Source organism: Trametes versicolor (genome assembly GCF_000271585.1).
Source record: "Trametes versicolor FP-101664 SS1 unplaced genomic scaffold TRAVEscaffold_4, whole genome shotgun sequence".
NCBI classification, from domain to species: domain Eukaryota; kingdom Fungi; phylum Basidiomycota; class Agaricomycetes; order Polyporales; family Polyporaceae; genus Trametes; species Trametes versicolor.
The window spans coordinates 475,814-499,662 of NW_007360324.1; the positions used below are offsets into that span (position 1 = coordinate 475,814).

Sequence of the window (23,849 nt, forward strand, 5' to 3'; positions counted from 1 at the left end):
ACATCCCAATCGGGCAAACCCCGGCGCCTGCCCTCTGATATATACTCCCACCTCCTCTCCCTTCCCCCCTCGTCGACGCCCCCTCCCCGGGTGTCGCGCTGCTCAGCGGTGTCCCCGCTGAGCACGCGTTCGGCATCTTTGGTGCAGGGGCGGCCTCTTCCCGCCCATCCCCGCCTCCTCGCTTATTCGCTCACCCCGCGCCCTCGCGTACCCGCGCCCTCGCGTACCCGCCCCCTCGCGTACCCGCCCCCTCGCGTACCCGCCTTCTCGCGTACCCGCCCACTGCTTGGCCGCCCTGCTTGCGTGCTCGCCTTCGCCCTCGCCCGCTCCTTGCGACCCCGCCCCCGCCGCTCTTTGCGCCCTCTCCCTCGCCGTCGCCGTCGCCCTCGCTCGCTCTTCGCGACCCCGCCCCCGCGCTCTCCGCTCCCTTACCCGCCCGCCGTCCTCACCCTTGCCCGCTCTTCGCGTCCTCGTGTGTCCGCTTCCTCGCTCGCCCACTCGCCACTCTCCTTGCCCGCCCACTCTTCGCGCCTGCGCCCACTCCCCTCGCCCTCACCTGGCCGACTACCCCCCTCGCTCGCTCACTCCGCTCTCGCTACCTGATGTGGAATCTATGTGTAAGCGTCTTCCCGTCTGCGTCGCCGCCCCCTCCGCGCGTTGCCTCTGTGCACGTGGTCCTTGTTAGTGAAGCACGGCTCTCTGCAGCGGCCACCCCTTTGTGAGCTGCTGCGTATCTGCCATCCTTGTCATCCTTACTCATCCCCGCCAGATTGAGTCCTTCTAGGATGCATTCATCTGTTGCTGTGATTAGCTCTCCCGGGGTTCTTTGCCTTTGACGGTGAGTAAGTGTTGCTATAGTATGGCTTGGATGGCTAACACTTGTACACGACACCGTGAGGTCTAGGAGGAGGCCACCAAGGTGATACCGACTGCTATGTTATAGGTAATGAATGCTGCGCAGGTAGATATTGTGCATGTATTATTCGGTGGGCGGTTGGTAAGTGACGCGCCAATGTACACTGTCGGTACCTCCATAGTTACTCTTGGTGCACGTATGTACGTTAGACATGTCCCGATCCTATACTCAATATATTTCTACAAACACTCGTCTGACTTGCAGGGCCACATACGAAGTCATTTTCGATCAGGGCTCAGATGTCGCGAGCCGTATAGTGCCGTATACTTGCCGTCTAATTTCCTTTCGTATTCCGGCTTGTTGTATAGTGGCCTATGCAACACGCCACTCACTGGCATGACGGTCGCAGTGTCTCGTAGTATACTTAATGCTACACGCGCAAAAAATTGCATTCGGCCGAATATACTCGTCAGGCCATGCTCGCAGGTGTTCCAAGTTGTTGATCGAACACTTCGCCGCTACTTCGCCGCCGATATGGAGTTTTACTAGTAGTATACGCCCTCCGAGGCTGGCACGCAATTATCTTTCTTCAACAAATCAAGGCTGGCAGCACCGCATCGAAGCTTTCGCTCCCCTCTCTCGCTTTCCCTGTACCAGTGACCACGGAAGCAGTGACCTACAGGTCCATGGGTTGTAATGGTCCGACAATCCCAGTATCACGAATCCGGCGGGGAAGATGCGAGTTGGGCGCAAGGCGGACGCACGCGCACCCCGTGCCCTGTGCGAAGCCTTTGAAATACCGCACTTGCCGCTCGGGCCTGCAAGGGTACCCCGCACACATTACGCAAGGTATTGATATTTTATGAGCAATGTATGGGTGGTAGTGAAATCGCAAGCCAGTACTACGTCGCTGGTTTGTCGTAGCTCAGCCCGGGTGGAGGAACGTAGCACGCTTGAGGCGAGTACAGGCAGATCTAGAGTGGCACTGCTCAAGTCAGACATGATTCGCACTGGTGTTCCCGTACGTACGCAGATGAAGTAAGTTGTAGGCGACTGTCTGTACATGCCGTGGCTGCATACATTCCAGCATGGACAAGTTGCTGCTTTGGTGTTCGACCACAGGGCCCGCTTGTTTAATCAGCGTGCATCAAATATATGCTTGGTCAGTGCAGGCGACGTGCAGATGTAGCAACGAACGAGTGTCCCGCATCGGACGAGAATGTGCGACTCGGAGAACGAGGTAGTACATGAGGGCTAGGTGGAGTACAAGACTACCCTGCGTCCATTACGGAGTCGTATAACCTCGTACTTGTCCCGTTGCAGTGATTCGTTTCAAGTTGTTTTCCCCCATACTTATACACAAAGCTCCGCACTGTCTACTCGCCGACCTCAGTCTCATGTATGAGTATGTGTCTGAATTAAATTTGCGCTCATATACAGTGACGCGGTGTCAAAGCCGCCTCGGTTAGACGCAGTAGATGTGCAGATTTTCTAATATCGTATCACCCTAGTTACTGGACGTCACAGCTACACCTGAGTCGGTGCTCATGTCATGATATATTGACGCACATATAATGTCTATACAGGACTACATTGCATCAGGATACAAACTATGAGACAAACTACATCGGACGAGCGGCACTGGTTAAGCCCCGCTCCCTGCATCCCCTGAGCCGTACTACATGCCTTATAAACAGATAGAACAGCTGATCCTATGCTCACCTTACTTGGACGCCAACAGCACTGGTGGCGAGTTTACGTGTCATTATCACTCTAACAATTTAAGGGTAAAAGGCATTAAACACCGCGTAAATGCAGCTTTGTGAATAAAAAACTCACCAATCGTACTTCACTCTGCATAGCTGCTGCCTATGCGATGGAATATGGGGAAGACATACAAACCTGGCGGATGATTGTAGAGTGAGCATACAAACATCAGGAAAGCGACTAAGACCTACATATGTACAAAAGTACATCACTGAAGGATGCAATTGAGGCGATGTCTAGTCAGCGTACTAATAATTTATGGCGACGGAGGAAGCGCATTGCTCGCCGCAAGGCAGAGCCGGATCGTAGTGGCGACGCGCAAAGAGGTTGGGGGCTCGCAGAGACGATGCACGGGGTTGTAAGGGCGCGGACGTACAAGGTTAGGGAAGCGGCGCGGGTTGTACGCGTGGCACGTGCAGTATCGCAGCTAGCTGGCGAGCATGGCGAGCACGATGACAGGGCGGGCGGGTAGATGGGCGAGGAGAGCGGGCGAGGGTGAGGAGGGTGGCGAGCGGGCGAGGGGGCAGAGAGCGCGGCGAGGGCACGAAGAACGGGCGAGGGCGAGGGCGCAAAGAGCGGCGGGGGCGGGGTCGCAAGGAGCGGGCGAGGGCGAAGGCGAGCACGCAAGCAGGGCGGCCAAGCAGTGGGCGGGTACGCGAGAAGGCGGGTACGCGAGGGGGCGGGTACGCGAGGGGGCGGGTACGCGAGGGCGCGGGTACGCGAGGGCGCGGGGTGAGCGAATAAGCGAGGAGGCGGGGATGGGCGGGAAGAGGCCGCCCCTGCACCAAAGATGCCGAACGCGTGCTCAGCGGGGACACCGCTGAGCAGCGCGACACCCGGGGAGGGGGCGTCGACGAGGGGGGGAAGGGAGAGGAGGTGGGAGTATATATCAGAGGGCAGGCGCCGGGGTTTGCCCGATTGGGATGTCTTTGGGCGCTTTAAGTTTGCCCGATTTGGAACGTTGGGTTGAATCGCCTCACAGAGTATTAGGCGGCGAAATCCAATCCGTTCTGGGGCAGTTTAACCCTAAGGATTCCAAGAACGGTTATCCCGGGACTTATCTGCCGCTTATCCGCGGAAATAATGACGAACGTGCACTGCGGGGAAGCCACAAGCGCTCGTCGGGATCTCTCACACAGTCCACACACACCTCCTGGGGTCGATGCTCTCGCGCCCACGACGCTGACCACTGTAGCGACGACTACCGCGCCCACATCTTATAAGCTATACCCAACAGACGGTTTTTACGAAATTACGATATCACGACCTCTGACGACCCAGACATGTTCTCAGAACATCGACTCGAATCTCCCCCGCCAACTTCGCGCTTCCGACGCCCATGGTCTCCAGATCCATATGACCCTCTTCCGTCGACCTCCAACCTAAGAAGCCACGGGTTTGCAGCTCCGAACCAGGCAGGCTTTTATGCTGCTGAGCAGCGCCGAGAGCCATCCGATGTGTCCGTAGAAGCACTCGATCTCGCAGACTACGCGCACACACTCAACCGGAACGAGCATTACTTGGCTCAGCACCCACCGTTCCAGCCGTACGACCCATACCCGCCGTCTCCGCAGCCCTTTCGGCCGTTGGCTCGGACAGACTCGCTCAGTCCGCCTTCCCTTGTCTCGGCCTCCGCTTCTAGTTCGCAGTCGCACTCGTTCTCGCCACGCTCCCCAGTGCGGCGTCCATTCTCCCTGCCTCCGCCTTCCTTTCCCACACGCTCGCACCACAGCGACCCATCCTCGGCACATTGGTCACGGCCCCGAGAAGAACCTCAGATCGCGAGCCCAGGCTCTGAGATCGACATCGCACAGTTCCCATCGTTCGCGCGAGGATGGTACGCCCAGGACCGCCCGGGCCCGCAACACCCGCTCTCCCCACCTACCCTACTGGATGACAGAGGCGTCAAGGACCAGCCCAAACCGTCTCCGTTCGACCCGGCTTATACCTTCGAACATGACCCGTTTCACGAGCCTTACTCGTCACCTCCACCAACTTACCCATATAGCTCGGCGTATGGCTCGCAGTCCCGATACTCACGCGACCAGAACATGGTCCCTTGGGGAGGCGATCCACCGGACGGAGACCGCCCAATCAACCCGGAGACCAAAGAGGAGAGGATGCGAATGCTGGAGCGAGAGTTTGGGGGGAAGGGTGGGCCGAAGGACGAGGGCGAGGCGGAGACTATGGTGGGCTGCATCGACGAGCGAGGGCGGCTTATCACCCAAGGACCGAAGAAACGACTCGCCGTGCGGTGGGTGCAAGCCCTGCTCGCGCTGACCGCCGCGATATCCTCTATATATGCTGCACTGGTGCGTGTCGCGCGCCACTACCGGTCCCGTATCCTTAATTTCTGCTTCTCGGACATTTTCCGAGTCCGCTGCACGAACATCAGCATGCTCACTCAGCCGCTATAGATCATCAAGCCGCCTTCTCCGGCCCCGCCTGCGAACAAGCTGCCCGCGTACTTGCTCTACGTGCTCTCGGTTCTCACGTTCCTCGGGTGCACATTCCTCTTCCTCATCTACCCATGTTGTTGCGGCGCCCGGAAACAGAAGGGCGGACCGTATATGGCTGGCCCTAGTGGGATGATGGTCCTTCCAGTGCAAGGCCTTCCCGGGGGAAAGCACAAGAAGAAGGGGAAGAAGGGCAAAGGTGGTCAAGGCGAGGGTGTCCAGGTCAACCTCATCGTGGACCCCTCCATGTTCGGGCGCGATAGGGAACGCGGGCGGGAAGAGGACGAAGAAGAGGACGAGGACGGGGGGGAGGCGCTGCCGGGATCGTACGCCGGCTCGTCGAGTGCGGCGCGGCAGAGGAGGCCCCCACGACGTCGGGGGATCTTCGCAGGACTGGCGATGGAAGAGCAGTGGAAGCACGCGCGGAAGATGCTCAAGTGGGGCACGACGGTTGACGTCCTCGCGCTGCTCCTATGGGGCACGGAGTTTGTCGTGATACTCCTCGGCAAGCGGTGTCCGGTTGGTGCCTTTGAAGGATGGTGAGTATGTCTGCTAGAGTGACTACATCCTCGGCTGACGCGTCGTTGGTGCTTCTAGGTGCGATGCATACAATCTTGCGACCGCCGCATCATGCTTGCTTTGCCTCGCGTTCGGTTTCAGTATATTCTTCGACGTGAAGGACCTGCACGGTAGCCGGGCGTCGCCTCGTACACGGACATGACCTCGGTCCTGCTTGAGCTCGTTGCTTTGCATTGGCGTGGATTATCGTACTTTTGACTACTTGACACTCACCGGACTCTACCGCTACTTATCACGATTTACGACCCATTTACGACATCTGACTTATTGCTATCTGGCTCGTGTAGCCGCAATGTATCGCTTTCTCTGGTTCAACGGAGCCTTTTGAGCTGTGACTATGGGCGCTGTACCCGCAGACGTCCATCATATCACGCCGGCGTCGGCGTCCTCATGTACGCAGCACAGATTCGCTCGTCATCGCGCAATCCACGTATGGCCATCCCAGACCGCGAAGCCACTCACCCACCGTCGCCCACAAATGCCCCTTGTCTGTGCTCCCCGACGACCAGAGTCTCGCCAGAACGTTAAGCAGCCCCCGCACTCCAGTCTGTAAGTTGTGATCGAGCTCGAGCACGCCACCGTAGTGCTTCTGAGATTTCCCAATCGCGAGCCCCGCAAGATCATGTCTCCCGCTCTTACCTCCTCACTGAAGGATGTCCAGCACACCCTCCTGCTTACCACCGTCCATAATCTGCACGATGCCCCGAACTTCCTCGCGACCTCCGTATCTACCGCCGCGCGCACGTCGACCGCAGGCCTCCGCATCGTGATCCTCTCGCCCTTCTTCGACCTACCCCCGGACTCGGCTTCTGACGACCACTCGCGCGGAGTCTCGCGAACGGCACACTGGGACGACGTACAACGCCTTCTGACGTTCGTGTACGTGCAGGCGACGAAGGTCGCGCAGGACTTGGGCAACATCCTCCTGGATATCGACGTACTCTTGCGCGGCACCGCCGAAGCGGACGCGTTCCCAGAGCGGGTTGCGCTCGAGGCTGAGCGAATATTCTCCGGTGCGCTCAACACTACGTCTTCTGCATACATTCCCTGACCTGAGCGCGTCCGTACCCGTAGTTGTTCCGCCGGACACACACCTCCCCGCCCTCCCTGCTGCATTGCAGAAACGGCGCGAGGAAATCATCCCGCTCGAGCCAGATGTGCACTCGCACTCGTCTCCCCCAGATTCGCCGCCCCTCGACCCGTCCGTCCCCGCGCTCTACCCGGTGGTCGCGCTCGGCGGGACGTTCGACCATCTACACGCGGGCCACAAGATCCTCCTGAGCATGGGCGCGTGGATCGCGCGCAGGAAGCTCATCGTCGGCATCACCGGTGCGTTCCCTCCCTCCCATCCCCAGACTTCCGCTTGGGCTGTGCACTGACGCTGCCGCCCATCGCAGGCGACGCGCTCCTCGGCAAGAAGGAGCACCGCTCCGTGCTCGAGCCGCTCCCCGTGCGCACTGCGCGCACCCGCGCATTCCTCGAGCTCTTCCGCCCGGACATCATGCATGACCTCGTCCCGATCGACGACGTGTTCGGGCCCACGGGCTGGGACGCGGACATCCAGGCGCTCGTCGTCAGCAAGGAGACGCTCTCTGGGGCATCCTCAAGTGCGTTCTTAATTGCGTGTATGTGTCGGTTTCACGCGCTGACGATGTTATGCGAACGTAGTCGCGAAACGGCGCGAGGAGCAGGCGTTGCCGGCGCTGCGCACGTTCGTGATCGACGTCATCTCTGCGACGGAGGCGAGCGTGGACGCGGAGGACGCGGCGGTGCTCCGGACCGCGAAGATGAGCAGCACGTACATCCGCGAATGGATCGTAAAGAACCAGAAACAGGCGGCCGATTCGTCGGCATCATGAACGCATGCGACGCGCTTGAATGCCGGATTCTGCACGGTTGTATGATACATGGCATGCCTGCGAACACAGGTTATATGCAGGGAAGGAAACAGAGTTCATCGGGCACACGATATTGTTGTATCTCTTTGTATTAGATGGGCCGCCAATAGACGGACTATACGCGGGTGCGCTCTTACATACAACGAACGGTGGTATTGACGGGGATGGTGGGGGTGATAAGTCAAGTCTGCGTGTGTGTGTGAGGAGGAGGGATATAGCGCCGCGGGACGGGACGGGGCGGGGGCTCTAAATGCAGTCCTAGATGCACAGTACGTGGCTATTAGATGGGCGCGACGCACCAGTTCGTAAAAGTGTGGGTGGTTAGGTGGGAGTGGATATCGTGCAGGGCGGGGATATAGGGGGACGGACGTATAGACGTGCGGGCGGAGCGCAGAGAGCGAAGACGGAACGGAGAACGGGGGCGCGTGGAAAAAATACATCGAGAAGGTCCGCGAGTCCGTCCAAGAAGAGAGAAGAGAAGGGGATAGACACAAGCGTAAGATCAGGCGCAGAGAGGCAGAGAGCCGTAGTCAGAGAGAAGAGGGAACTCGTAGCATGCGCGGGAGCGACGAGAAGAGAAGTGAGAAGCCGTAACCGTAAACCTAGTTCATGTACGCAGCACGCTCAAGCCCATTAAATGCACACCTTCTACCCCCTACGTGCGTTGCTACCGCACAGGCCCGAGCGCGGCGAGGTCGATGAACCGCGTGACGCGCTTCATCGCGACCGTTGTACGGTCGCCCGCGGGCCCGAGCTCGTCGTCCTCATCTTCGTCGATCGCCTTCTCGGCGTGGCGTTCGCACAACATGCGCCCGTCGAGTTCGTAGTACTCGACGAGTCGCTCCGTGCATCCGCGGTATTCACACACGAGGTGCTCGGGGTGATACCGGTCGCCCGCATGCGAGACCGCACACGGGCCCTCGATCGGCTGCCCGCAGCGTGCCGCGGCGCAGAGCGAGTTGTTCTCCTCGTGATAGTGGTATGCGCAGAACGGCTTCCCGTCAAACACGTAAAATGTCTTGTCCGGGAACGGTTTCTGTGAAACAGGCAGCGTGTCGATTAAGCACGCTGCAAGCATGAGGAAAGCAGAGCAGACGCACCTCGCATGTAAAGCAGCTGAAACATTCTTTGTGGTACTTCCCTTTCAGCTGGCCGTCCGACGACGACACCGCCTGCTTCTCGATAGTCTTATTACAACGCCGACACTAGAAAACGCGCATGAATTAAACATTCCACCCGTCAGCCAAAGCTCGTCGCATAACGGATAGATGGTAGCGCCCGCGGCCGAGACAAGCGCTCACCTTCGGCAGGTACATATTCTTCCAGCATTTGTCGCAGAGCACATTCCCGCCCTCGACTTGTATCCACCGCCCATCCTCGATGTGCTTCTCGCACCGCAGGCAGACCCGCCGCTTCGGCCGCCGCGCCGCGGTCTTCGCAGCTTCCGCACGCGCCGACGACGGGAGTGTCGGGCTGGTATGTGAGCGGATCGGGGGCTTTGGCGACTTGATGCTGCTCACGCTCTCGCGGTACGGATCCGCAGCGGTGAAGGCGCGAGACGTGGTACTGGCTGTCGGAGACGACGGGCCGTCCTCGAAGAGCGTCTCCATTGCGCGGTCGAGCGCGCCGGTCGACTTTGCGATCGTACGCGACGAGTACGACGAGCCGGCGGTAGAGGTAGACAGACTGCGTTGGGGCATGGGGGGCGGGGATGTGGTAGCAGACGAGGAAGAGGAAGCGGACGAGTACTTGGATTCGCTGTTGGTCATGGACGGGAAACGGACCTTGTTGCCGCTGCCCGCGACAGCGGCGGGCTTCGCGGGGGTCGCGAGGGGCAGCGGGCTCGCACGCAGCGGAAGGTCGTCGTCGTCGTCCGAATCGGCGTACGCAAGGCCGCCGTAGCTACCATCATCGGAGAGTGGCGACAGGGGTGAGGGGTCCGCCGAGCCGGCCCCCGCGCCGGGCGACTGCGCGGAGGTGTCCACTGCCGGGAGTTTGTTTTTGAACTTCTCGAAGAACGGCAGTCGTGGCGTTGACGGCGGGTCTGGAAGCGGAGCCTTGGGCGGCTCTTGGGAGGGTGGGAGCATGCGGTCGCGCAAGCTATGAACGCTCACAGGGCTTGTGGGTGGCGACGCGACCCTGGGGCCGGCAGGGGTCGTTGGCGTGATGTTTGGCGACATTAGAGCGCCGGGCGAGGGCATTCCAGCTGACATTGGCGACTTCTGTGAATAAGGAGAGTGAGGGGACATAGACGCGGTCCCAGATCCAGGAGAAAGCGGCGGAGTATTCGCAGCCGCTATAGGAACGTATTCAGTTTTAGAATCTACGCCGCATCTCGTCCACAGCAGTATAAAAGCTCACCGTAGTTCGTCGCCGAGGCAATGTCCAAAAACCGCGGCGCATTTGCCCTTCTTCCATCCATGCCCTGCACGGGCGTCATCATGCGCGGATCCTGCAGCATGGGAGGCGCAGGTCCCATAGTGGTGAACATCGCAGCACGAGCCGCCGCTGCAAATCCGCGCCTACCAACGCCCGCCATACCCGCCTCCCCGCCGATCTTCGTGTCTGGTTCGAGCCGCGGTGTTCCCCCCGGCGAAGTCGGCGGCCGCGGAGGTGGTGGAGCATTTCCCATGTAGGGTGGCCTCTGCTGGTCGAGGGAAGGCCGTAAACTTGCTGCGGATGGCGCCCGCATACGCACTGGGTCGTTGATGGGTGGAGGACCTCCCATATACGACGGTCTTTGCTGGTCAAGCGACGGTCGCATACTCGCTGCAGATGGCGCCCGCATGCGAATTGGGTCGTTGGCAGGCGTCCTCGTGCGCGCCTCGCTTGAGTACGTGATTTCTGGACCCTGCTCAAACGACGGGCGCGTGCTCGCATTCGTTCCGGAGCGCTGGCGGATAGACGGTGGCGACATCGGTCCCGCGCCGCTCTGTCCGTACGGCGACGGGTTGGACTGCACAGGCTGCCGGACGCCATTCGCGAGCAGCCCGCCGGGGCGCACGCTCGCCGTCGAAGGCGTCCTTGGGCGGAGGGCGGTCGTGCCTGGCGCGGCGATATTGCTCCGCCCATCCATGCCCGGAGAGGTACGCGAGGAGGGCCCGGGGCCAGACGGGAACGGGTACTGGTCGTCGCCATTGCTAGGTGCACGCGACGTATGCGAGAGAGGGCTTGGGACGCGTTCTGGGCGGCTGTCTCCGCTGCGCGTGCTGAGGGTGGATGCGGACGACGGGGCACGCGCACGGCCGTCTCCGCTACGCGTGCTCAAGGTTGAGGCTGATGACGGGGCACGCGCCCGACCGGTCGGACGTGTTTGCTGAGGTGGTGGTGCGGGGCTCTTCTGGCGCGAGGGGGATTGCGACACGGACGACGTGCGCTGCGCATTCTGTGCGGGGGACGAACTCACGAGATTCTGGAGTCTTGTAGGCAGGAGGGCGGCCACGGATCGAGGCGAGTTCGGAGGTCTGGCTGAGGCAGGCAGGGCAGGTACTGGAGGGAGCGGGGCGCAGACATGGTCGCCGAGATCTACGAGACGGACGGGCTGGTTGCAGTTTGAACACTTTACTGTGGGAAGGATCTGAGAGATGCGCTCTGAGCCCGGCTGAGCGGGAGCAAGGAGTGAGGCCATAAAGAGAGTGAGGTCGCCAGGATGCGCTGTCGGGAACGGAGGTCTAGCGAGGCGGGTCGGGGCGGTGGTGGTGGGGCGGAAGAGAGAGAGATTAGAGGGGAGGGCAGTAGAATAGCAGTAACAAGCAGGAAGACATATCCACCCAACGATCAACTGAACAGAACACGCTCAACCGCCTCCCACAACTTGGCGCCCGCAATCCATTTGTTCTCCCCCGGGCGTCTCCGCCCCGCCACAGCCCAAACGCGCCTTCGTTCCAGCCCTCCTGCCTGCCCGCGACACGACAATTCCACCCCAGCACGCTCGAGCTTCCGTGCTATGCCAGCTCTGTATTTTCACGTCACGGCGTGCACGATAAGAGCAGCCAGGATGCACAACATTGCCCAGGATAGCCGACTCCAGCTGCACTAGCCGAACGCGAAGATCTGATTGAGCCCGCCCGTTATGGTCTAGCACTCCTCCCGCCCCGCGTCCAATCGCTGCGCGCGACCACCCACGGTCCGTCCTCTCGACGCGGCAGAACCGTCCCAGCCAGCTACCCTGCATCGAGATCCCGGGATTCATTTGGCACGCTCATTTCTCCACACCAGTGAGAGTCCGCGCGCCGCAATCTCCCCGTCCCGGTGCGGCCGTATGCATCGCAGCCACCGACGTGCGATATTGAGCTGCGAACACCGTGCCCCGCCGCGACCTTCGATGCCTGGGTTGCACTTGAAACGCAAGCAGCGACAGGTACACCTTCCCCATCAGCGCCCGTCGCACGCACGCCTGTGCGCACGCTATGTCCGCATGCAGATCATGCATGTGGGGAAACGTCCTTGTGATCCGGGGAAGCTGGCCTCCGCCCGCCATATGTCGCGCCTCTCTTGCAAGACGACGGGCGTATGCTGCTGCTCTGGTCTTCATGCGGTCGTGTCTGCTTGGCTACCGTGCAATGCCACTAGCACGGGTGGCTGTACCACCATCTGTCGACGAGCGGTGTCCCGACCATTCCACATCTGCTACAGCATCCCATCGGCGGCAACCGACAGGTGAGAACACTGACATCACCTCGCAATACAGTACGGATGATATCGCACTCACAGAAGTTCAGAAGCCCATCGCATCCCACGCGTCATTGCCACCGAAGCTGTCCTGCGCTGCCAGCGTCGCAACAACTCGAATCTTGACACGCCCATGTCTACAGCATCCGCTATATGTGCGCCCCCGCACTCGAGCGCATCACAACTTCCTGCGCTCCGACGCCGCGCCGCGCAAACAGCGAGCGATACGGAGCGCCGCGGCACTTTGCCCGAGGATCCTTGGTCCGAAGCGCATGCAGCGGGGAACGTCACGGGGGCCCCAGCGGGTGTTCTGCGTCCCTCGCCCTCGGCCCTGGGGGAAGCTCTCAAGTCCTGATGCGGTGCGTGCCGTATTACCGTAAGGTGGTCGAAGAGAAGCGCAGTGGACTACACGTCCCGCCCCTGGGCATGGCTCGGTCCGACGTCCTGAGAAGGACCCTGGAAGTCTGCGATTATGGTTCACGGTGCGGAGCGAAGCTGAAGACGGTCGTCCGAACAAACCCGACGGGCCCGACGTGTCGAGGGAAGAGGGGGACGCGTATAAATGGGAGTGCGGTGGCTGGATATGCGTACGCAGTAGCTGGTCGCCGTTAAGATGGTCCGGGGGGACTTCGCAGAGTGGTGTCGTGTCGGGCGGCCTGTCGGAAAGCGAGCTGCTGACCGATGGTCGTTGAAGACCCTCTCATGCTGCCACCGTTGGTCAACGCAACGTTATGGGGTACCTATAAATGTGTGCTGTTGACCATGGACGTCAGTCAAGCTTCATCTGCTTGAATGTATTTGAATGCAAAATCATCACTGATCAGATGCTCACCGTAGCCCATCGTCATCTCATGAACATACTAGTGTGCTCCGGGTGCTTGAGGCATACTGTATGCGGCAGTTCAAGACGCGGCCTAAAATTACGCCAACGCATACAGCGAGATGTGTCAGCTGCGATTTGTCGCCCTTGATATGTTGGAGACAAATTCAGGTTGAATATGAGGTACAGGCGCAGAAGTTGAAGATGGTACCTCAAAGAAGGACGATCTACGCGCGTTGCCACAACGCGTACGCGTACGTACTCGTGCGCTTATGTGCTAACCGCGACCATGTGACATTCATGTGACCGGGGATCCACGTAATACCTTCCCACGTGCGATTGGCGCCGACGAGCAGTCCCGACCGAGTTGTGTGGATCGCGGTCGACTGTCGATGCGCAGCAGGCGTTTGGTAGACCGCCCCGCCCGCCATCAGCCACTCCCGCCAGACGCGCCGCGTTCAGCCCTCACGGCATGCCACGGCGGGCAGCGTACCTGGCGCCGCGCACGCCCCAGGAACCCGTCCCTGGCGGCCTGCAGTCTCGGCCAGGACCGCCACACGCAGGCTAGGGCACGCTGAGCCTGAGATGCATCGATCGGCCTGACGATCGCATCGGCGAAGCGTCCGCGACGGTTGTGTGGGCGACGGACGCGCGGACGAACAACAGCCCACAACGCGGCCGCGGCCCTCGCCCCCTCCTGCCCAGAATCGAGGCTAGAAAGTGCGATGCCCAAAGCGAGCGTGTATGTACGTTCGCGGGCGCCTCGCGCCGTCGGCGCGACCCTGCTCCTCCGACACCACCCCCCGCGCCGATTGACCCCCTTCGCGGGGGAGGGCAGCCTTTTGGGTGGCCATGCGTACGTAAAGGCACCGTCGGGTGTCGTAAACGTTGCAGGTGCAGGTACGCGCATTTGGGGTGTCTCCCCCGCCCCGGCACCCCGCCCACGGCGCACCGTAGCGGTACGTACTTCGCTCGATCTCGCACCTATCTTCTGGCAGCACGGGCACCCCGGGCTTCCGTGGTCTAGACTGGCAGCCTACGCACCGTTTCTCGCTACAAGATTCAAACCAGATTAGCCCTTCCATGGCCTCCTGATCGAGGAACACATCGAGCCCAAGGGCTCCGCAGACACGCGGTTTCGTGCTGTTCGCGCGCCGGGGCCCGAATCAATTATCTTAGGCTTACTCACGCGTCAACGCCGCCTCACCCGCTCCGGCGTCGGTTCTGTCATCGCGTGAGCTTAATCCTGCACGAGGCTCACTAGAAGGCGCACCGAGCAGGACGCACGTCGAAACCCATTGAGTTCTTTTTGCGTCAGCCAAGAACGAGGCACATGCACGCGAACCCTTTGCCAGCCACCAGGCGCACCAGCGGCGTCCGGTATGATTCTCAAGGCCTCCGACCGCTGACAATTCCCGGTCGGGAAGTCGCGGCAGGTACCTGCGGTACCTTGTATGACGCACCCGCAACGCACAAAATCAAAAACTTAAAACAGCCTGTAATTGCCAAGAGGAATCAGGATAGCGACACGATAACTGCGAGGACGAAGGAAACGTAGATAAAAGAGAAAACGGCAGATGCCGTAGTACAGTACTTGTCGCACACGCGTTCAAACAGGGAGGTGGGGGCGGATATGTACAGGGGACCACGTCGTAAGTTACTTGTAAAAGCGTAAAAGCGGCGGGGGTAGTACGGAGGGCGGGGTCGGGGAGCGTGAGGGAAAATTACGCGTACGAGCGTCGGACGAGCAAACGAGTTCCAGACACAGCAGGGAAGCAGCAGCGGCGGACCGAACAGCAGCACAACACAACACGACGATGATGTCACGCAGCCACGCGTGCAGCGGGCGGCCAGTGGGTCGCCCCGCCCCGTGACCGCCGCCCGCTCGCTCTATTTGCGCGCCCAGGGCAGGCGTCGTGCGCCGGCGGCGTTCCATCGCGCGTACGCCCAGGGCGCGTCCGTCGAGGGAGACACGCGTGGCGGGGGCGCCGCGGCGCGCCGACTACAGGCCCGGGTCGCCTGGGGTGGGGAAGTACCGCGGGTTCTGTGGCTGCTGATCCTGCGGGGACGCGGGGTTCGCCGCCATCGCGGCGTCCACGCCGCTCATGCGCATTTGGTACGGCGTGAAGCGCGAGAAGAAGTGCTCCCATTGGCCTGTGGGGCAGCGCAGATCATGCACGTCAGTTAGCGTATGCTCAGCGTCCGCGGAGGGAAGAGATGCAAGAAGCAGGTGCGGACGTACCCCAGTCGAACATGGACGGCGGGATGCCCTCGAGGAAGCCGGCGTCCGCCATCGCCTGCTGCTCGAGCACGTTCATGTTGCCGCCCTGCGGGTGGTCGAGGACGTTCATGACCTGCACGTTCTCCGGCAAACCCATCTGGTTGTCCAGCGCGGGGTTCATGTTCGGGAAGTTGCCGCCCAGCGGCGTGAAATGTACCATCGAGGACGGCCCGGCCTGGTCCGCTTGCATTTGCATTGCATGTTGCTGCTGCTGCTGCATTTGGTGGTGGTGCGGGTGTTGGTGCTGGTGTTGATGCCGTTGGGCATGCTGCTGCTGGTCCTGCTGCATATGAGCGGCCCCACCACGGCCTAGCATCGTCGGCATAGCCATCGACAGAGGCGCGGACGCGGACGCAGACGCGGACGCAGGCGGCCACGCGGGAGCGTCGAACGACGACACACCAGAGCCAGGCGCAGACCGAGAGCCGGGGGGCGGGCCAGGAGGGAGGGACGAACGCAGAGAGTCATTCTTCGAGCCCACTTCACTCGACACCGCAGCGGGCGCCTCACCTTCGTCCCCGCTTGTCCCGCTTCCCGCATCCGCACCGTCTCCAGCATTGCCTGCGACAGCCTCGGGGCTGATGATCGTGCCCTCGGGCATGTTCTCGAGCCGGTCCTTGTCCATCGGCGCCTTCACGACGAACACGCCGCCGCCAGGGCGCGTCGCGTCCTTTTGGAACTTGAGCGCCGCTGGGGGCGGCATGCCCTTCACGCCGCCCGTCGGGTTCAGCGCGGGCGGGTCGTTGCCCGGGGCAATCGGCGCCTGCGTCGCCTCGTACAGGAGCGCGATGATCTCTGCAGTCTGTGGGGAGTGTTAGCCATGCACGCGGGACGTGTCTGTGACGTGTGTCGACCGGCCTTTCGTCGAGCGGACATGTGGTCGGGCGAGAGCGATGCCTCCCACTTGCGCACACAGTCCCGCAGCTTCTTGAGCTTCGCCTGCGCGTCCGGGTCCTGGCGCCGCGCGTACGTGTGGTACTGTCGCTGCACAGTTAGCACGCCGTCACGCCCGCAGCAAGCAAATCTCGCCACACCTGAATGAGCGCACACGAGGTCGTGCAGTACGCGACCAGGAGCCAGACGTCGTACAGCGTCTCGTGCGTGTCCAGCCAGTCGATCGCGTCCCCGGACATCTTCACGAGTGCCGTCCACTTCTCGACCGTAAGCGAGAACTTGAGATGCGCCGGGCACGCGTACGATATACGCATGAACACCCGCCAAAATATCATGTTGACGGTGGTGAACAGCATGAATAAAAGACCTAATCCGTCAAAACGAGTGTCAGCCGGTCAGAATGCTAGTCGCCGGCGATGATCCCCCTGCCGTCGGCATGCCTCGGCCGCGCCACGGCATACTTTGAGCGCGTCGGCACAACAAAGCACCCCGCGGCGGGCACGACGCTCTGCGACGGCGGGCGAACGAGAAGCACGCACCGGCACTGCGGGGGCTTTCTGGCCCACGGAACTGCAAATCCGCAGGGAGGTTGTCCTTCCAGGCCTCAATGTCTGCTAGGAGCGAATGCAGCTCCTCGTCGTTCGTCATGTTCAAGCCGGCCGGGCTGCCGGCCGAACCAAATTGTCAGCCGCGGCACTAGAATGAGAGGCGGCCGGGGCGGCCGCAGCACTACCCCAGCCGGAAGCGGGAAGGGGCTCACGTATATATGGCTTTCTGGACGCGGCCGAGGATGACGCTCAGACGCACGAGCTCGTCCAAGTACAAGTCATTCGGGTCGCCCGACGAAGGTAAGCGGGCGTCGCAGTCCCTGATGTCGATCATGTACGGGTGTCCAAAGGTGAGGCTTATCCTGAGCACAAGGTACGTGTGAGCAGTTGGACCGGTCCCTCATCCGCTGCAAATTGCAGCACTGCACGTTGGTCCGGGAAAATACGCACCACCTGTCACTGATCACACAGACGCCCCAAAGTCGTCTGCGGAGCTCAATGTTCTGCGGGACAGACTCGGCGCGGTGTAAACCCAAGTCTTGCGCCTACAGGCACAATGCATTCGAGGTAACAAATGAGCAAGACAACCGTAACAACAGAAACTAGATAGCCCACCATGCGGATCGCACATCCTAGACGCACCCACAGCGCTGATAAGGCGTGGGGCACGTACTGGGAGTGGCAGTCGCCCACCATCGCAAGGATAAGCAGGGACTGCATGTTCACGATCGACGCCGTCGATAACACGTCTTCAGCCTTTATGAGGCTGTTGACGGTGTATCGAACGGACTCGAACACCTGCTGCGGGACATCCCGCCGTGTCGCCGCGACCAAACAAATGGAGTATAGCAGTATTGGAGGCGGTGGGTTGCTCGCAATGAACTCCTCTCGGGTCACCACGGGCAGCATCGGTGCCACGTCCGTAAAATAGGAGTTCACGAGCTTCTCAACAACGTCGCGCTCGACACGCAGGTCGATCGGCTTCGGGAGCGCCAGTTGCAGCTCCCCCTGTTCTGGTTCGTGAACGCGGATGATGCCAGTCCCAGCGTTGTCCGAGCTCACGTCCCATGAGTGGTGGTAGCGTAGGTCGTACGCCTCGTACGCTCGTGAAGACACCAGGGCCTGCGAGTGCAATAGATGCGTAGCGGAAGTGGGGCCTTCGAAGGATCCAAGTTCAATGGGAGTCGGGGCTGGGCAGGTAAAGGCGAGATCAGCTCACCGTAAACCTTGATGTCACTCGCTTTGGAGTGCTCAGCCTGGGGCGAGGACGTACTCCGTTCAGCCACCTCCTTCTCCTTCTCTGCAGCGGCTGCAGCGGCCGCGGCCGCTTCCTCCTCCATTTTCTTCTTCTTGAAGCGGGTTTCGGTGATGGGGAGGAAGAAGGTGCATTCGAAGGAGTACTGTTTACAGTGCTGGCATACCGGTGGATCAGCGTCCGTTAGGATGTCGCATCTATGAAGATTATACCGAGTTAGCCGCGCCGGATGTCCAGGGGTGGGAAGGGATGGGAGGCGACAGGGGGAGGAGACAAGAACATGAATAGGGTGCGTAGCGGACAACAATGTGCAAAAGGACACTGACCTTATTTTCCGGGAGCGACAGCTGTCGCAGGCGCGCTGGGTCTTGGTGCGCTTCTTGCTGTCGACAAGCGACTGCCCAGAGCCCGACCCGACGCGTTGAATGTCCGCGCCAGAATCTGCACCTTCTTCGTCAGACGTCCTGCCGTTGACACTGTCAAGGGTATACTTCCTTTTACGTTTACCTGTCGAGGACGGCGGGGCTGGTGACCCCGCCGCATGCTGACTGCTCGACTCCGGATGAGCACCTGGTTGGGTAGGGTACATCATCATGCCCGAGACCGGATACTGGGGGTAGTGCGGGTACGGGTGGTGACTATACTGGGGGTGTACAGCCGCATACTGGTACTGGGCAGCAGCATGCGTAGGCATGGTCGGGGTGGTGGCAGTCTGACCGTTAGGCGGCGAACCCGCCGACTGTTGTCCTTGGTGGAACGGGGACGGCGAGGACGGGTATGGGCTGCCGTTCAGCGGGTACTGGGGGTTCATGGCGGCGTAGACAGGAGCAGCGGGACCCGTCGGTCCAGGGTACGGTTGAAGGTGAGCAGTGAAGCGGGCGGAGGAAGGGGGCGGTTGATCGCGAATGTTAGAAATGCGGGAGCCTGGGGGGAAATGGAAGAGGATGACGGTGAGTTTGTGAGGGGCGCCTGATTAGAAATTGAGGGTGCATACCCAAGGAGTCCGCGGGAGGGGGTGGAGAATGGGGAGGAGGGTCGCGGGAGTCGGTGCTGGGCGAGGGGAGGGCTTGGGCGTCGTTTGGGTCGCGCTGGGGCTTTGACTTGGGCTGCTTTCTGTGCTTCCGGGACGGAGGGTCGTTCTTCGGAGCGGATGCGGCCTTGCGGGAGGAGGATGTGGGAACAGAGGCCGAGGAGGACGGGACGCTTGGGTTTCGGTCCATTCTTGTTATGCTGTTTGTGACTGATTGGGCTGTAGATTACTCAACAAACATAACACGCTGCCGCACAGACTCCCGAGGTTCGCAGCTGGGATGCCTTCCTGGGCACGCGCCTGCACCGCGCTGGGCACGTTCCTGGCGACGGCGCGGCCGGCAAACAGAGGGGGGAGACGACGACGGGGGCACAGGGCGCTGCAGGGGACGGTTCTGGGCGCGCAGGACGAGGACAAGGAGGAGGGGGCCGTCTCGGACGTCGTCCCCGCGCCCGCTGCTCAACGCGCCTGCCGAGATGCCGGCTTCATTCTCCGCCCGCGCACACAGACTCCGCGTCACCCTTGGCACGCTCAGTGCCATCAGCCCATGCGAGATCGGGCCGATGGATGTCATCATGCTCGGAGATTTGGGTCGCCCAGTGCGGTAAGAGCCTTGATCTATAAATGCTGTCCGCCCGCCATTTCCCTCCCAGCCGCGCCCCCGCCCCCCACGCGCCCGCAAACCATCGGACTCGTGCGCTGTGTGTCCGCGGCGGCGTCCCGGGCCCTCGTCTGCGCGGCCCCAGGGGCGGGAAGCGCGGTGTGGGAGGGGGAAGGGGGCAGACGGGATCTGCAGTCAATTGTAGCACAAGGAACCGCGATCATTGGTTGCGTCACCGCCGCGTGGACGGGTTCGCGCGTCTTCCCGCATCCGGCGTCGTGCCTTGCCCTCCCGCCCTGCTTCCGAATCCGGCGAGGCTCGCGCGTCCGCCTCGCCCGCCGTCACACCCACCGATCGCACACACTGATACACACCGCGACACTGCTGATATCACTGTGATGGCCACCGCACACCCGCGCCCGTCCGCTGCCCTCCTGCACGGGCTCCGTCCCCCGCCCGGCTGCCTGCTGTCGCACAGAACTCTCTCTGCGCGCACTTTACATACTTCGTACATCACCGCGGCGGCTTCTTTCCCCAATCGCCCGCGACACGGGGCCCTTGTCCGCACCACCCCAGATCTTGCTCTCTGCCAGCTCTATATAATACACACCCCCGTTCTCCGATCGCCCAGGCGCCCGCGTGCGTGCCTGGCCCCGGCGGCTAATCGCTTCTCCCTTCACACTCTAACAAGCTGACGAACACCGTCGTGCCACATTGCGCGCTACACCCACAATATATTTCCTCCGCTCGTCGGACGTCGAGAGCTCTCGCACTCACTCACACCCGCGAATGTGACCGGATGCGCCCACACCTCGCTCCTGATCTATCTAAGCAGCTATCCCCGCCTGCGAGCTGCGACACACCCTCGAATTCGAGTCGACGTCCGCGTTCCGATGGGCGAAATGTATACGAATAATTTACACTCGCGTGCGCCGGTAGAACTCCCCCCATCCGTCTGCACACAACCATGACCCGCGCGGTATCAGCGAGCGATATGCGAAGCCCGACAACGGTCCAATGTGCGACGCTGCGGCAGCCAAAACCCCATAACAGACACGCGGCTAGCAAGATAGGCTCGTCCGGCCACCGTCGCCACCCACCCCCACGCGCACGGTCGCCGTGGGCGAACCGCTCGGGTGCGCTCACTCGCCCTTGCCCCGGTCCATCCCATGCTCGATGTCCTCCGCGCCCCAGTCGTCCTGACGGAGCAGCCCGGGATTCACCTCCCGCTTGTCCTCGGTCGCGATTCCACGCGCGTCCAGCCACGACTGCCCCGCGGGCCGACAGAGCATGTACACGAGGTTCCGCCGCCAGCTCCCGTGCGAGAACGGGTTCGGGGGCGCCGGGCCCGGGACGAGCGACTTGTGCGCCTGGTTTCGGATCTACGCCGTGTTCGCGTGCACGGTGACACGAACAGGAAAAATTAAACGCGGCGAGATCAGTAGCTGTGAGACGGTGCGGGAAAGACGAAAGGCCGGCCCGACCAGCGCGCGGCGTATAAGTCACCCATTCGTTGATCGCCGACAGGGGTCGGGACAACGAGCGGCGCGAGGGGCGCACGCGCGGACAGATCGGGCGGCGATGAGAACACAGCACGTACCTGCTCGATCGTGGTGACGTTCAAGAGCAGCAGCTGTCCCGATCAACCGATATTGTCAACTCTATTCCCTGTTCATGGGTGGACGAAACCGCTTACCCGGAGGTGGTACGAGAGAAGCGCCATGACTGGCCAAATGACGAGGATCGAGATGCAAAATGCGACCGCACTTCCGACGCCCTGGGAAGTCCCGAGGGCCCGATGGAAGCTCAGGTGGTACTTGCGTGTGAGCAAATACAGATGTATCGCGGTCGTGCATATCACCAGGACTAGGGTAGTCACCTGCATGTGGAGCCCTCGTGAGTATATTCGACAGAAGCTTGTACGGCGAAAACACGCCACGCGTGCCTGGCGGACGACAGGGGTCTGGAATGACACTTACGGCAGAGAATAGAAACGTGAAGAACGAGGTATAATTGCGCCTCCCAACACAGTTGTTCACCCACTGACAGTGATGGTCGCAGCCATCAACGCAGTTGTCGCACTATGTGATCCAACGGCAAAGAGCGCCCCATTAATCAAAGCCGTACCGAGGTAGTCACAGATGAAACGCGTACCATTTTACAATGACTCGACCGTGGCGGGCGGTAGGTCATACATGTGGGACAAAACTTCGTACGTACGCTTCGTGGCAGGCCGCCGACACATCAGAGGATAGACGCACGAACGCTGAAGTAGCACACTCACATTCCCGCTCGCACCTTGAGGTCTCGAGGTAGCGGCTGCCTCAGGCTACCCTCCGATGACGAGCTCGCCGGATATGGGGGGTCGGGATCCAGATTCCGCGGGAGGATCCCAGGATCTCGGAACGCCTGCAGGAGCACATCCAACAAACCACAACACGGCAGGTGAGTATGGGCCCCATGCGCAGCCAAACTGCTGCACAGCCACAGCAAGGCACGTTCGAAACTAGCCACTCACCGTCGCGAACATGCTCGAAATGGTCAGTAGGCACATGTATGCGCCCACCGCTGCGACCGCTGGGCTCTCGTTCTGCCACCACCATACGCACGTCGTGCCGAACCAGATGCCGGTTATGCTCAAAACGACGATGAGGGAGGCGATGAACGCCCATGGCGAGTCGCCGCCGGTAAGCAGCCGACCACCGAGGAAGAATCGGTTCCGCGAAGGGTGGAGCTGGTAGTTTCGCATGGGTTTCCCCGTCCGGCTATCTAAGACGGGTGTCGCGCTGAGTGGAGGGTTCATGTGCGTTGGTGGTGTCGCAATGAAGGACGCGTGGTTGAGTGATGTCGAGGAGCCCTGCAGCGGAGACAAGCTGTGCTTGCGGTGTCCTGGCGAGGTAGGCGACAGGTCAGTCCCGTCCACGTTCAGCTCAAAGTTGACAGGAGATATCTCCGCAGAGCGGGACTGGAGGCCGAACGCGGTGCTGGGACCGGGGTGGACTGGTGAGGTCGGCGACCGTCGGTTGCCCTCCAGGCTGAAACGCCGCTTGAACAGCTTCTCAAAACTGTCGCGCATTCGACTCCCCGCGTTCTCGTTCCGTCCATACGGACTCGTCTGCACCGTTGGGCGATTCGCTGCACCAGACGTCTCTGTAGGTCCATTGCCGATGGGAAGAAGAGGCTCACGACTGTACTTCATGGACGCTGTCCTGAGTGATGGTACTAGCGTCGACGACTTGACGTCCTCCGCAGAGTGGTCAGCACTGTCCGTGCCCTCCGAGATCCTATCGCGTTGGTAGGCGCCTCCGAGCGCTGCGAGACGGAGGACATCCGCCGGTGTGCCTCCGACGGATGAAACTGAGTCTGTGGTGGACGGTCGAGGCAAGGGTGGCGTGGGAGATGGGGCTGGGTAGTTTGGACGCGACGGGTGAAAGAAGGAGGAGGATGGGATGATTCCACCGACATGGGTCGTACCTGCAGTCGGCCGCGGTTGCAGAATCGGCATGGACGCGGAGGGTCCAATCGGGAGCTCCGGAGGGACATGGTGGGTAGGGGTTTGAGGAAGACGAGTGCGAGATGATACCGCCGATCCCGCTCTCTGGTGAGCGAGCGTCGTGGGGGACCCAGGCATGCTTCCGGCAGAATGCTTGGAGAGCCCGGAGATGCTAGTGTTGATGCCTGGGAGACTGGGTGGACCAGTGCTCGCCTGAGAGGGAGAGAAGGGTAGCTGAGTGACCGTCCGCTTGGGGGAGGAGATCGGTAACGAGTGTGAGGTCGCCATAGGGAGCGAGTGCAAGAATATACAGCTTATAAGAGTAGAGTGCAGACCAGAGACGGAGGTTTTCTAGCGCGTGGAGGAAGGGGGTTGCTCGAATAGTGCTGGACACCTGCGTGCAGCGGGGAATACTAAGTGTGGGCTGGATGCCGGCAGGGATATATTAGCGCATATAGTCGCAGAGGACGAAGACGCAGGGGGCCGCTCTCCCGGAGGAGCACAAGGAGGATGCACACAACCCCCCAGACGACGCCACTGTCCACCTCAGCCCGGCGCGGCTCGCTTAGGCGCTCGGTTCGGTCCGGCTCAGCTCATGTCCGCGCCTCGTTTTGGTCAAAGTCATTCAAATGCACGCCCGCGTCCGCAACGCTAATAGCACAACACGGCGCAGGTGCGCTGAATACCCGCAAGCTCGCTG

At 61.2% G+C, this 23,849-nt stretch overlaps 5 protein-coding genes across 5 annotated transcripts; 2 read left to right on the forward strand and 3 right to left on the reverse strand.

Annotated features, from left to right (window-relative positions):
- Positions 1 to 3,770: 3,770 nt before the first annotated feature.
- Positions 3,771 to 5,974, forward strand: TRAVEDRAFT_164689 (uncharacterized protein). Its single transcript, XM_008038412.1, has 3 exons — positions 3,771 to 4,935; positions 5,041 to 5,618; positions 5,677 to 5,974. Exons 1-3 carry the CDS (start codon positions 3,907 to 3,909, stop codon positions 5,798 to 5,800), a joined length of 1,731 nt encoding a protein of 576 aa, XP_008036603.1. The 5' UTR covers positions 3,771 to 3,906; the 3' UTR covers positions 5,801 to 5,974.
- Positions 5,975 to 6,168: 194 nt separating this feature from the next.
- Positions 6,169 to 7,688, forward strand: TRAVEDRAFT_57498 (Nucleotidylyl transferase). Its single transcript, XM_008038256.1, has 4 exons — positions 6,169 to 6,671; positions 6,733 to 6,987; positions 7,056 to 7,265; positions 7,327 to 7,688. The coding sequence occupies exons 1-4, from the start codon at positions 6,281 to 6,283 to the stop codon at positions 7,515 to 7,517; spliced, it is 1,047 nt and encodes a 348-aa protein (XP_008036447.1). The 5' UTR covers positions 6,169 to 6,280; the 3' UTR covers positions 7,518 to 7,688.
- A 41-nt stretch (positions 7,689 to 7,729) lies between these two features.
- Positions 7,730 to 10,845, reverse strand: TRAVEDRAFT_164694 (uncharacterized protein). Its single transcript, XM_008038413.1, has 4 exons — positions 9,918 to 10,845; positions 8,858 to 9,852; positions 8,657 to 8,761; positions 7,730 to 8,592 (listed from the first exon to the last, which is right to left on the reverse strand). The coding sequence occupies exons 1-4, from the start codon at positions 10,630 to 10,632 to the stop codon at positions 8,224 to 8,226; spliced, it is 2,184 nt and encodes a 727-aa protein (XP_008036604.1). The 5' UTR covers positions 10,633 to 10,845; the 3' UTR covers positions 7,730 to 8,223.
- Positions 10,846 to 14,545: 3,700 nt separating this feature from the next.
- On the reverse strand, positions 14,546 to 18,902 carry TRAVEDRAFT_27824 (uncharacterized protein). Its single transcript, XM_008037874.1, has 11 exons — positions 18,352 to 18,902; positions 17,990 to 18,222; positions 17,386 to 17,927; positions 17,221 to 17,315; positions 16,983 to 17,132; positions 16,762 to 16,886; positions 16,363 to 16,589; positions 16,187 to 16,306; positions 15,839 to 16,130; positions 15,290 to 15,637; positions 14,546 to 15,201 (listed from the first exon to the last, which is right to left on the reverse strand). The coding sequence occupies exons 1-11, from the start codon at positions 18,834 to 18,836 to the stop codon at positions 15,050 to 15,052; spliced, it is 2,769 nt and encodes a 922-aa protein (XP_008036065.1). The 5' UTR covers positions 18,837 to 18,902; the 3' UTR covers positions 14,546 to 15,049.
- A 1,634-nt stretch (positions 18,903 to 20,536) lies between these two features.
- Positions 20,537 to 23,636, reverse strand: TRAVEDRAFT_27826 (uncharacterized protein). The gene is made up of 7 exons (XM_008037875.1): positions 22,175 to 23,636; positions 21,941 to 22,065; positions 21,811 to 21,877; positions 21,636 to 21,737; positions 21,353 to 21,535; positions 21,257 to 21,289; positions 20,537 to 21,038 (listed from the first exon to the last, which is right to left on the reverse strand). The coding sequence occupies exons 1-7, from the start codon at positions 23,435 to 23,437 to the stop codon at positions 20,799 to 20,801; spliced, it is 2,013 nt and encodes a 670-aa protein (XP_008036066.1). The 5' UTR covers positions 23,438 to 23,636; the 3' UTR covers positions 20,537 to 20,798.
- Between the last annotated feature and the right edge of the window lie 213 nt (positions 23,637 to 23,849).